At 41.8% G+C, this 13,079-nt stretch overlaps 1 protein-coding gene across 1 annotated transcript; it reads right to left on the bottom strand.

The window, feature by feature from the left end:
• Positions 1–2,521: 2,521 nt before the first annotated feature.
• On the bottom strand, positions 2,522–12,566 carry LOC142204301 (olfactory receptor 1G1-like). The gene is made up of 3 exons (XM_075275611.1): positions 12,387–12,566; positions 4,933–5,031; positions 2,522–3,439 (listed from the first exon to the last, which is right to left on the bottom strand). Exons 1-3 carry the CDS (start codon positions 12,564–12,566, stop codon positions 2,522–2,524), a joined length of 1,197 nt encoding a protein of 398 aa, XP_075131712.1.
• Between the last annotated feature and the right edge of the window lie 513 nt (positions 12,567–13,079).

Here is a 13,079-nt window from a genome sequence, read left to right as displayed (position 1 = left end):
ACGCCGGCAAAGCGCCATATGTGCCCCGCCTACCTAGTGAATCACTCATGTCTTCCCGCCCACACTCTGCTAAGCCACAACAAGCCCCGCCAACTTGGTGCTCTAATGGCGTGTGAATGAGAGAGGAGAGGACAGAGAACAACTGCAGGGAGCTCAGGAGAGTGGCAGCGGTTCTGTGCAGGTAAGTTATAGTTAAGTTAAAGGGATTCTACCATTAAAGCAACTTTTTTTCTAATTACCACATCAGAATAGCCTTAAGAAATGCTATTCATCTCCTACCTTTAGATGTGGTCTCCGTCGCGCCGTTCCTTAGAAATACTTATCGGTATACTAATGAGGTCTCGGCAGCAATGATTGTGTCCTTCTTCATCATCAGCCTCCTCCCCTTGCCTGTCGTCTTCTTTCTTCGTCATGTCAGACGCCTGTACAGTCGGCTCTGACAGTGAGACCCTGTTAGAGCCGACTGCGCATGCCGGCCGGCAGCCATATTTCCAAGGCTGCAATTGTGCGCATGCGCAGTACGCTCCTCACATCTGCGCCGAACAGAGTAAACTGCGCATGCTCAGTAAGGTCCGTACAGCCCTCCGACACCTGGATGAGTTCACTCGCGCGTTGGAGGGCTGTACGGACGTTATTGAGCATGCGCAGTACACTCGAAGATGTTCGGTGAAGATGTGAGGAGCGTACTGCGCATGCGCGCAATTGCAGCCGGCTGCACAGGCGTCAGACATGATGAAGAAAGAAGACGACAGACAAGGGGAGGAGGCAGATGAAGAAGAAGGACGCCCCCATTGCTGCCAAAACCTCATTAGCATACCCTTAAGTACCGGTATTTCTAAGGAACGGCGCGACAGAGACCACATCTAAAGGTAGGAGACGAATAGCATTTCTTAAGGCTATTCCGACGTGGTAAATAGAAAAAAGTTGCTTTAATGGTAGAATCCCTTTAAGTAGAATTATGATGCAGATAAGGGTTGAGCGATTGGGATCGGAATTCCGTTCCCGATAATTTTTAGGCGGGAGTGGGACTCGATCGCGATCGTGAAATTTACTCGATCGCCAATCGGGATCTGATCTTTTCTCATCCCGATCGCCCTACCCTATTCTTGATCCTTCAGCAATGGGCACTTCCATCACACTGATGGATACATTCCGTACACTAGGAGGTGGTAACTTACAGTCTTGGCATGGCCACAAGTAACACCTTGAATATGAGGACTTCAATAACAACTGTACCAAAATGGGTTACTGACATGCAGCATCACTAGACCAGGAGAGATGAGTGTAATGATGGTATTGCTCAATTATTTTTATTATTGTAGGTTTTTTTTTTTTTTTTGTGCGCATTCTATCTGCAGGTTTGCTTTGTGGACTGTTGTATTTTGAGAACTACATCAATGTAAATCAGTGTTTTGTTTTTACAATAAAATACTCAACAACGATTATGCATTTTTTTAAATTGCAATAAGACATTAACCCCCCTTATGACCCTTTACCCACCACCACCAGGGGGTAGGGTCCAGTAAATGATGAGCTACTGATGTTATGTACTGATCCAGAATCATTCTAGTACTATTAGGCAGGTAAAAACAAGCCCAAGAACTGTGTGTTTCCCACCATGCTAATGGTAGCCTAGTGCTTCTTTGTCATTTTTTGTTTGGTTATGAAACATGAAAGAAACCCCTGATGTTTTTATTACTGAGTAAATAAATAAGAGGAAAATGTCAAATGCAATAAAGCAGCAACAAGTGGAAATCTCATGGTGTTTGGTTCTTCGCAGCCTAATAATCCAATCAGTACAATACTATCACTAGATTGTCAGGTTCTGGATCATGCCCAGTTTTTCCTGGTACCCCTGTTGGCGTACTAGGGTGATAGTCGTTGATTAGTATTGGAATCCGACAGTAGCCATTAGTAAGGCATCAGTGATACATTTAAAAAAAAAAACACATGCAACATTTTTCATTGAAACAAATAAACATACACGCCCCTTCTTAACCATTTTATTCAGAATTAAAATACTGTTTGACAAAATACAAGCTGATAAAGAATACAAATTAAAAAAATATATATGTTAATAAACACAAATAAGCAATAAAACGTTCAGCCTTACCTCTTCCTTGGGTCAGTGATGCTCCATGTCAGTATATACAGAATAAGAGCCAATACTAAGAAGTACCCAGTATACAGGACAAAAGAAGTGGAACTATGGACGGCCTATACTGTATATACAGAATGAAAGCCAATACTGAAGATTACACCCAGCATACAGGACTAGTGACGTTATATGTTACAGTGTTAAAGTATACAGAATAAAGAGAGACTGAGAATTATATGCAGCACATAGTGGTAGAGAAGGGTTACTGCGCACTGTCCATATACAGATGGAGCCATTGTTAGCATGAAAATGATAACTTAATAAAAGCAATGAAAAAAGTTAGATTAAATTGAATGGCTACAGTTTACTTAACATTTTAAAAGACATGTAATATGTGGCCACATCAGCTCATGTTACTGTCAGTCAGTGTCTATGAATTTTTCCTTGTACGGCTTTCTTAATATCTTTATTCCTCAGACTGTATATAATGGGGTTGATCATTGGGGTAAACACAGTATATAGCAGGGATATGATTTTACTCATTGCTGATGTCTGTCCTTTTGTTGGGAAAACATAAACACTGAATATGGTCCAGTAGAATATGGAGACCACAATGAGGTGGGAGCTACAGGTGGAGAAGGCTTTCTGTCTACCAGTACTGGATGGGATCCTTAATACTGTTAGAACAATGTAAGTATAAGTGACTATAATGATGATGGTTGGGAGTATTATAGTTGGAGAACCAATAATGTGCATCTCCAAGTGGACAACAAAGGTGTCAGAACAGGCGAGCTCCAGCAAAGGAACAACATCACAGAAAAAATGGTCAACAATGTTGTGTCCACAGAAATATAACTTTGACGGAGTTATGGTGAGGACAAATGAAAAGAAGAAACCCAACAACCAGCACATAGAGACCAACTGAACACACAATGAATTAGTCACAATAGAGGAGTAACGGAGAGGATTACAGATGGCCACATATCTGTCATAGGACATCACAGCCAGGAGGAAACACTCAAATTCTTCTGAGGCACAAAAAAAATAAAACTGAATAAAACAATCAGTAAATGTAATGGTCCCCCCATTATTCAGGAGGATGTGGAGCATCTTGGGGACAATATCTGTAGTTAACAAGATGTCACTGATGGAGAGTTGTGAGATGAAGAAGTACATTGGAGTCTGGAGGTTCTTACTGGTGAATACCAATAGAATTATCAGGAGGTTCCCACATATTGTTGCACCAAAGACAACAAGGAACAGAAGGAACAGAGAATTTCTAAAAAGTCGACTGCCTTGAAATCCTAAAAGGAAAAACTCTGTGACCAGCGTCAGATTGTTCTGCAAGCAGAATAAGAAAGTGGAACAGACTTAAGTATAAAATGAAAGATGTACAGTATGTGTTTTGGATGTGGCTCGCTACGTGGGGCTTTAGCCTTAAGTTGGTCATCTTGCACCACTATTTGGGGAATATCTCAGGTCAAGTAGAAGAACTATCTTAATAATGTTTTTTTAATCCAGGTATGTTTTGGGATCTCCTGATCAAATTAAACTTACTAAAACTAGTTGCAAGGTATTTCATCCAGACTTTTACCTTTTAACTATTTTACTTCCTAATTTTACACCATGTATATGTAAGTACAATGTATCCATATAATACCACAATCAGATTCCTACACCCCTAAACCTCTGCTGACAGACTAAAATCCTCCAAATGATCCTCAGCTACATTGTGTTCCTCTCCTCCAGATCTACCATGGCTCCTCCATCAGCAGCACTACTGCCTGTCTTCCATTTATAACCCACCATCCTCCAGATCTTCCACATCCCTCCAGCTATCCATCATCTCTCCTTCAGCTCCTCTTTCACATCACCTCCAACATCTCCACCACTTCTCACCTAGCTGCCTCCATTCCTCCCATTCTTCTACCAACTTCTACCATCAATCCAAAATTTCCTCCACAATTTTTTCTCCAGCTTTTCACCACCTTTCCCTTAACTGTTGTAATACATATATACATATATAAAGAAATAGTCAGAACAGTCCTTAAGTAGTCAAAAGTCTTGTTCAAACAAATATAAAAGCATACAATAGTTTCCTGTATTACATAGTGTGTGAAGGTGAAGCAACGTTAACCTTGACTTTCTGCCACATGGTGACTTTCTGCATTGTGATCCCTTAACCAAAAAGTCATTGACGCATCCTAGATAACAAACTCTGCTGCATCTTTCTGTATTCCTCTGCAGATAGAAATGTACCTCCTGCTCCTCTTCCCAATGCTACTCTTATATCTGAGACTTCTCCCTTTCTTCTCTTCTGTTTTCATATGATATAATGTGAGAAATAAAAATTATCCAAATCTGTAAGAATTTACTGAAAAAACAACCTAAATGTTACCTGTGCAGCTGAGCCTATAACCTGCCATAACTGGGATACATTGTAGCTGTGTTGCTTTTCTTCAGTTCTATGTATATCTGTATCATTATATCTGTACATACATATATTCATTGAATAAAATCCTGAATAATAATAATAATAATAATAATAATAATAATAATAATAATAATAATAATAATAATAATAATAATAATAATAATATTGCACTTACGTCTACCATTTCCATTTTCCAACCAGAATAGTTCAGTTTCCTTGGAGGTCCTCCTCACTTTTTATTCTTTATATATACATCAATAAATAAAAACTAATACAACTCATCAAACACAATAACACCCAATGCAGAGATCTTGGTTGATGTGAACAAGCACAAAATCCACAAAGTAACTACCTGGGTATATATAGCTGCACACAAGACTATGGGAAGTTTCTGCGTTACCTCAGGTGTCTCTTGGTCTCTTGTGTTACAAGTCTCCTGTGTTCTCGAGGAGGAATTGTCTAATAATTCACTATTGTCAAGAGATGATAAACATTTCTTCTGTAAAACAGAAAACTTTATCAAGTACATTTAACTTATAGAAAGAAAAGTCAAAGAAAGTTCAGTCCTTGGCCTTGGAACTTACACATGTACATACTGTATTGGATCTTCTGTCCACCCAGACCCCTCTCTCCTCTACAGACCCTTCTGTTCCTTCTATACATCTTTGTCCTCTCCAAACCCTTCTAGTTCCTTCAGTCTTTTTCAGGCCCCCTGTCTTCAAACCCTTCAGCCCCTTCAGACATCTTAGTCCTTCACTAGAACTTTCTCTCCTCTCAATCTCTTCCAGACACGTTTGTTCATATTAGCAAAGAAGTACAATGATACAATTCTTCTTTGTCATCCGTTGTGACCTGTAGAATCCTCTTCAGTGTTATCACAATCATTGGGGAAAATAAATGGAAGATGAATGGAAACAACTAGAGATGAGCGAGTAGTATTCAAGCGAGTAGGTATTCGATCGAATACTACGGTATTCGAAATATTCGTACTCAATCGAGTACCACTCGCTATTCGAATGGAAAAATTTGATGCAGAACCAGCGTTGATTGGCTGAATACTATACAGTCGGCCAATCAACGCTGGTTCTTCTCCTACCTTTGGAAGTCTTCTCCGTGCAGCTTCCCCGCGGCGTCTTCCGGCTCTGAATTCACTCTGCCAGGCATCGGGCCTGGACAGAGCTGACTGCGCATGCGCGCACTACAAGAAAATGGCCTCTTTGACTGTAAGCAGCCATTTTCTTGTAGTGCGGGCATGCGCAGTAGGCTCTGCCAGGCCCGATGCCTGGCAGAGTGAATTCAGAGCCGGAAGACGCCGCGGGGAAGCTGCACGGAGAAGACTGCATGGAGGATCCAGCCCGACCCTCACTCATGGATTTGGTAAGTTCAATTTGATCTAATGTTGCCTACCCCTGAAACGAGCAATTTTCCCCCATAGAGTATAATAGGGTTCAATATTCGATTTGAGTAGTCGAATATTGAGGGGCTACTTGAAACGAATATTGAATATCGAATATTTATCTACTCGCTCATTTCTAGAAACAACATATAGGACAAGGCCACTTGGTGACCTTAGCCACACGTGACAACACAAAGCCAAAGTCTTAGCTAAAAGTCCATCATGTCCCTCAGCTATGGGATGTGATCTGATGGCTCTAGGGTTCTCCCTATTCAGCACTAATATTATTGAATAGTTACATTGAGATATACAGTATTACACACAATGAGGAAAATTGTCCCACTGTGTTTACACATGACCCAAGCTAAGTGGCCATCTTGCTATCTAATCCGAGTCCCACCAATGTTGTATACTTGGCTAGCTCTTCTTCACCTTAGACCAGTGAAAATCTGTACTTTGATCTGATGAGTCAACATTAGGGTTGAGCCGATCCTGACTTTTCAGGATCGATTTTAAAATCCGATTTCCGATCATTTTTCATTCGAACCCGATCTCGATCCCAATTCCGATCCCAATGCAAGTCAATGGGATTTTTTTATTAATCGGAGATCGGATTTTAAAAGCTATCCTATTCACTGTACAGCATGGAATCTAACAATTGTTAGAATTCACGCTGTGTAGTGAATCACTAAAGTAGCCAGAGGATTTTTTTTTAATCCTCTGGCTATTTAGTCCCCCCTGGTGTCCACTTACCTGCAGAGATGGCTGCTCCGCTGTTCTTCGCCTCGCTGCCACTCCAGCTGCAGTCTTCTTCTCCCTTCGCTGCCCCCTCCCTGCCAGGTTAGGAGAGTGTGGGCGGGTACTGGGAGGGGAGACGTCACGTCTCCCCGCCCTGTACCCGCCCACACTCTCCTAACCTGGCAGGGAGGGGGCAGCGAGGCGAAGAACAGCGGAGTAGCCATCTCTGAAGGTAAGTAGCTACTAGAGATGTTACTTTAGTCTCCCATTAGAATGAATGGAGGCAGCCGACGCGCAAGGGGTTAAGGATGTGTGCCGGCTGCTTCCATTCATTCCTATGGAACTGCAGCGGAGTCTTCACACTGAGTATACACTATATACTCAGTTTGAAGGCATTGTGGGAAATACTACCGATCTCGATCCCACCTAAAAAGATCGTGTTCGGAATTCTGATCGCGATTTTCTCGATCGCCGATCAAAATCCGATTTTTTCCGAACACGATCGCTCAACCCTAGTCAACATTTTATACTTTTTGTTCCAACTGTAATGTCTTTATGAGACACAGAAAGGGAGATCAGATGGTTTCTAGGGGTGGGATTGTCACCAAGAAGCATGGAGGAGGGGGTTTAATGGTGCCGGGCTATTTCATTGGGGATTTATTCAAAATTCAAGAGACATTTAAGATGACTATTACAGCATATCTCCAATAACATGCCATCCCATCTGGTTTGTCCATCATATATTTTTCCACAGGAAAATGACCCCAAACCTACATCCAGGCTATATAAAGGCTCATTGACTACCTCATTGACCACAGACCATCAACATCAGATGACATAACAGTCACAAATGCTCTGCCTAAACTCAAATGAAATGGATTGGACACCGAAGTGAAGGAAAAGCAACAAGTGCCCAGCACCTCCAACAAGATTTTCAATTCTGTTGGAAGACCATTCCAGGTGACAACTTCATGAAGCTGTCATTTGTTATTAACCCATTCCTCAGCTCCATTTTTCAAATCTCCCATGCTGTAATAACTTTGAAACATTTTACTTCACCATTGTGACTTGAGACTGTTTTTTGTGAAACACTGTACTTTGTTAGTTGTAAATTTTGGTCAATATGTTTTGTATTTGATCATGAAAAAATAGGAAATGTGGTGATTTTTTTTTAAAAAAAATATTGAATTTAAAAAGTTATACTTTTCATATGGTCATACCAACCAAATGAGTTATTAAATATCATTTATCATATCTCTGCTTTATTATATAAACAATCTTTACAGATCCATTATTTTTCCCCAGATATTATAAGGCTTACAAGTCAAACAGCATTTTTTTTTCAAATTTTAAAGAACATTTCCAAAACCCATTTGTCAAGGTTCAGTCATTGGCATTGGAAAGGTTTACATAAACACGCTGTAATGGAGCCTCCGTCTGCTCGGGGCCCCTCTCTCTTCTGCAGACTCTTCTAGACTCCTTTCTCCTCTCCACACCCCTCTGGTTCCTCCAGATTCAATTGTTCTTGTTCATCCCCCTGCCTTGTCTTATTCAAACCCTCCAGTCCATTCAGATATCTTAGTCCTTCACTAGAACCTTCTGTCTCCTCAATCTCTTCTAGACAAGTTTGTTTGTGTTAGTACAAAGATGAATTTTTTCACTTTCCATTGTGAGCGATCAAATCCTGTTCAGTGTAATCACAATCATTGGAGAAATTTAATGGAAACTACATTTAGGATATGGGGACATCAGCCACACAAGCCCTACTATGTCCCTTATCCATCGATGGGATTGAAGTGTCTAGTAAAGCCAAAATGATTTGTCTCAGACAAACCTCTCTAAAGAGCATAAGGATCTCCTGGTCTGTATGACTCAGGTGGGCTTCTGGGCAACATCACCTGACAGCCCCTCAGCCAATCATGAGTGGTTAGCGGAGAGGTCGTATCAAGTATATAATAAAGGGAACCCTTAAAGGGGCTCTATCACTAGGTCACTAGTCATTTTTAACTAATCACACCTTTGCATAGCCCTTAGAAAGTCTATTTCACACCTACCTTTTGTATGTAGATTGCCTCACTGGTTTCTGAATAAGTCCGTTTATATTCATATGCTAATTAGACTAGTGCACGATAGAAGGTGCACACCTCTCCTATTGTCTTCTATGGGAGACGGCTCCTGCTGCTGCTGATGACTCAGCTTCCTGTTTGCTTCACACACATAGAAGATAATGGGAGAGAGGAGGCTGCTGGGAACTTCCTGTACTGGCTGGAGGCTCATTAGCATATGAATAAAAACGGACTTATTCAGAGACCACTGAAGCAATCTACATACAAAAGGTAAGGGTGGAATAGCCTTTCTAAAGCCTATGCAAGCATGTGTTTAGATAAAAATGACTTTTCCCAGTGATAGAGCCCCTTTAAGCAACACAATGTAACTCCAACAATCACTTTCACCTGCTGTTGTACAAATGGAATAGACAACACATGAAATTATTGGCAATTATTGAGACACTCAATAAAGGAGGGCTCTGCAGGTAGGGACCACGGATCACATCTCAGTACCAATGCTTTCTGATTGGTGTTTTGGTCACTTTTGAATGTTGGCTGCGCTTTCACACTCGTGGTAGCCTGAGACGGACTCTACAACCCACACAAGTGGCTCAGGTAGTGCAGCTCATCCAGGACGGCACATCAATGCCAGCTGTGGCAAGAAGGTTTGCTGTGTCTGTCAGTGTAGTGTCCAGAGGCTGGAGACACTACCAGGAGACAGGCCAGTACACCAGGAGACATGGAGGGGGCCATAGGATGGCAACAACCCAGCAGCAGGACCGCTACCTCCACCTTTATACAAGGAGGAACAGGAGGAACACTGCCAGAGCCCTGCAAAATGACCTCCAGCAGGCCACAAATGTGCATGTGTCTGCACAAATGGAAACTGACTCCATGAGGATGGTATCTGGACCCAACATCTACAGATGGGAGTTGTGCTCACAGCCCAACACCGTGCAGGACGCTTGGCATTTGCCACAGAACACCAGGCTCTCTGCCTGAACACAGCAAGAATGTAAATACTTCATGAAACTTTCAGCATCAATTTAATATCAGCAGGGACAGACAGTGGAATCACTTAATGAACTTAACATGTCTCCTGTTTAATAAATCAATGTCAGAAACATATATAATGTAGCCACCAAACTTCATAAACTACACCACATATTCAGTACTATACATGTACAAAGTCATGATATCAATGTACTGTGGAAAAGTTTCTAGTTGTTGTTGAAAAAATTCTGCAAACTAAGAAGGTTCTGATAGATAGAAGGGTTAAAGGGATCCTATCACTCAGACACCATTTTTTCTAGGTACCAGGTCGGGATAGCCTTAAGAAAGGCTATTCTTCTCCTACCTTTCATTGTCTTCTCTGAGCCGCCAATTGCCTACAATCCCAGTTTTTCTCGGTATGCAAAATAGCACTCCATACAAAGGGCCGCTTGCACAGTATTGTAAGTGGCCATTTTCTCGTGGCCTGTGGGCATGCACAGTCTGCTCTGCCTAAGTCCCGAGGCCTAGAAGTTACAAGCCACAGCCGGAAGAAGAGGCTGAAGAGGACGCTGCTGACGAAGATGGAGGCGGCGCTGGAGAGAGTTCTCTTGTAGCATCGGGGATGCCCCCAGTGCTGTTTGAGCGCTGGGGCCCACCCCCAGTGCTGCGAGAGAGCTAATTGGCATACCGACAAGAACGAGGGTTGTTCAGCGGCACAGAGAAGACAACGAAAGGTTGGAGAAGAATAGCCTTTCTTAAGGCTATTCCAATGTGGTACTTACAAAAAATTGTGTCTGAGTGATAGGATCCCTTTAATGGTTTACTGTTAATAAAATTACGTGAATGAAGAAAAAGAGAAATGTAAGTCCCTCAATATTTGGTGTGACCTTGGAGGAGTCGTGGAAGTGATGATCCGTCCCTCACAGATTCCTGATCTCAACATCATCAGTCTGTCTGGGATGACATGAAGAGACAGAAGGATTGAAGCCAGCAACTTCCACAGAAGATCTGAGCTTAGTTCTCCAAGATGGCGACGGGAACAACCTCCCTGCCCAGTTCTGTCAAAAACTGTCTGCAAGTACCGAGAAGAGCTAATTGTGTGTAACATGGACACACCAAATAGTGATGGGAAATTTAGGAAAAATTTTGATAATTGCCTATATGTTTTGCACAGAACATGTACATGACTGTCAATCATTGTCTATGAAAAGGGTTGAGTGATCGGGATCAGGTAAGAGCGGATCCCGATCGGCGATTGAGCAAATTTCACAATCGGGATCGGCTGGAAAATGATTGGAAATCGGATTTTGAAATCAATCCTGAAATCTCAAGATCGACTCAACTCTATCTATGAATTATTCCTTGTACGGCTTTCTTGATATCCTTATTCCTCAGACTGTATATAATGGGGTTGATCATTGGAGTAAACACAGTATATAGCAGGGAGATGACTTTACTCATTGCTGATGTCTGTCCTTTTGTTGGGAAAACATAAACACTGAACATGGTCCAGTAGAATATGGAGACCACAATGAGGTGGGAGCTACAGGTGGAGAAGGCTTTCTGTCTACCAGTACTGGATGGGATCCTTAAGACGGCCCGGACAATATAAATATAAGACACTACAATGATGGTGGTTGGGATTATTATAATTATAGAACCAATGATGTGCATCTCCAAGTGAACAAAAAAGGTGTCCGAACAGGCAATCTCTAGCAAAGGAACAACATCACAGAAAAAATGGTCAACAATATTGTGTCCACAGAAATATAACTTTGCCGGCGTTATAGTGTGAATGAATGAAAAGAAAGAGCCCAAAAACCAGCACAGAGCGACCAACTGAACACACAAGGGATTCATCATGATGGTGGAGTAACGGAGGGGATTACAGATGGCCACATATCTGTCATAGGACATCACCGCGAGGAGGAAACATTCAGATTCTACTGAAGAGCTGAAGAAAAAAAACTGAGAAAAACAATCAGTAAAAGTCATGGTCTCTCCATTTTTCAGTAAAACGTGCAACATCTTGGGGACGATCGTTGTAGTTAATAAAATGTCACTGATGGAGAGTTGTGAGATGAAGAAGTACATTGGGGTGTGGAGGATCTTACTGGTGGACACCAATAATATTATCAGGAGGTTCCCACATAGTGTTGAACCAAAAACAATGAAGAACAGAAGGAACAGAACGTTTCTTAATAGATCACTGCCATGAAATCCTAAAAGGAAAAATTCTGTGACCTCAGTCAGATTGGTCTGCAAGTAGAACGAGAAAGTAGAACAATCTTACCATAGATGTAGAGTGAAGGCCTTTGCTATCTGCCCAAATAAAGTATCAGATATTTGTGAAGTGGAAGGAAAATGATACAAAGTTTTCAAAATTTTAACCAAATGAAAATCTAAAAAGTGTGACTTGCAAAAGTCTTCAGCACCCCTATAGCAATAGCAACATGTTATGTCTGGACTTAGGTTTGGACTGGGCCGTTCTAACACATGATCTAAATCATTCACTGGAACTCGGGCTGTAGGTTTAGGGTCATTGTCTTGCTGGAAAGTGAATCTCCTTCCACCTGTTTGCTGTGCTCCCTATATGGCTTGTGGCAAACTGCAGACGCCATTTCTTATGTCTTTCTTACAACAATGGTTTTCTTCTTACCACTCTTCCATAAAGATCACCAGATTTGTGGAGTGTGCAGGGACTTTTAGTTGTCCTGTGGACACATTCTCCCACCCGTGGATTTCTGAAGCTCCTCGAGAGTGACTCTTGGCTGCTTCTCTGACCAGCACTCTCCATGCTTGATCTGTCGGTTTAGGTGGACAGCCATGACTTGGTAGGTTTGCAGTTGTAGAAAACATCTTCCATTTTTGGACAATGGATTGAACAGGGCTCCTTGGGATGTGTTTTTACAACCTAACCCTGATTTAAACTTCTACACAAATTTGTGGTCTTCATGATGCTGTTTTCTCACTAGTGCTCTCTAACAAACCACTGACACTGGATTTTATTTAGGAGTATCAGAGTACAGCGAGGTGAGGGGGGGGGGGGGTTGAAGACTTTTGCAAGCCACTGTAGTTAAATCCTGGCATGTACACTACTGATCAAAAGTTTTAAAACACCTGAATTTTATGAAGTTATTTTGGACATTAACACTAGAGATGAGCGAGTAGTTTTCAATCGAGTAGGTGTTCGATCGAATACTACGGTATTCGAAATACTCGTACTCGATCGTACACTACTAGCTGTTTGAAGTTTAAGGTTCGATGCAGAACCAGCATTGATTGGCAGAATGCTATACATTCTGCCAATCAACGCTGGTTCTTCTCTTACCTTTCCGAAGTCTTCTCCGCACTGCGTCCCCGCGTCTTCTT

This window comes from Leptodactylus fuscus, chromosome 5 (assembly GCF_031893055.1).
Source record: "Leptodactylus fuscus isolate aLepFus1 chromosome 5, aLepFus1.hap2, whole genome shotgun sequence".
Classification (NCBI taxonomy): domain Eukaryota; kingdom Metazoa; phylum Chordata; class Amphibia; order Anura; family Leptodactylidae; genus Leptodactylus; species Leptodactylus fuscus.
Note: the sequence above shows the minus strand (reverse complement) of the source record. Positions and strands in the feature narration are given on the sequence as shown.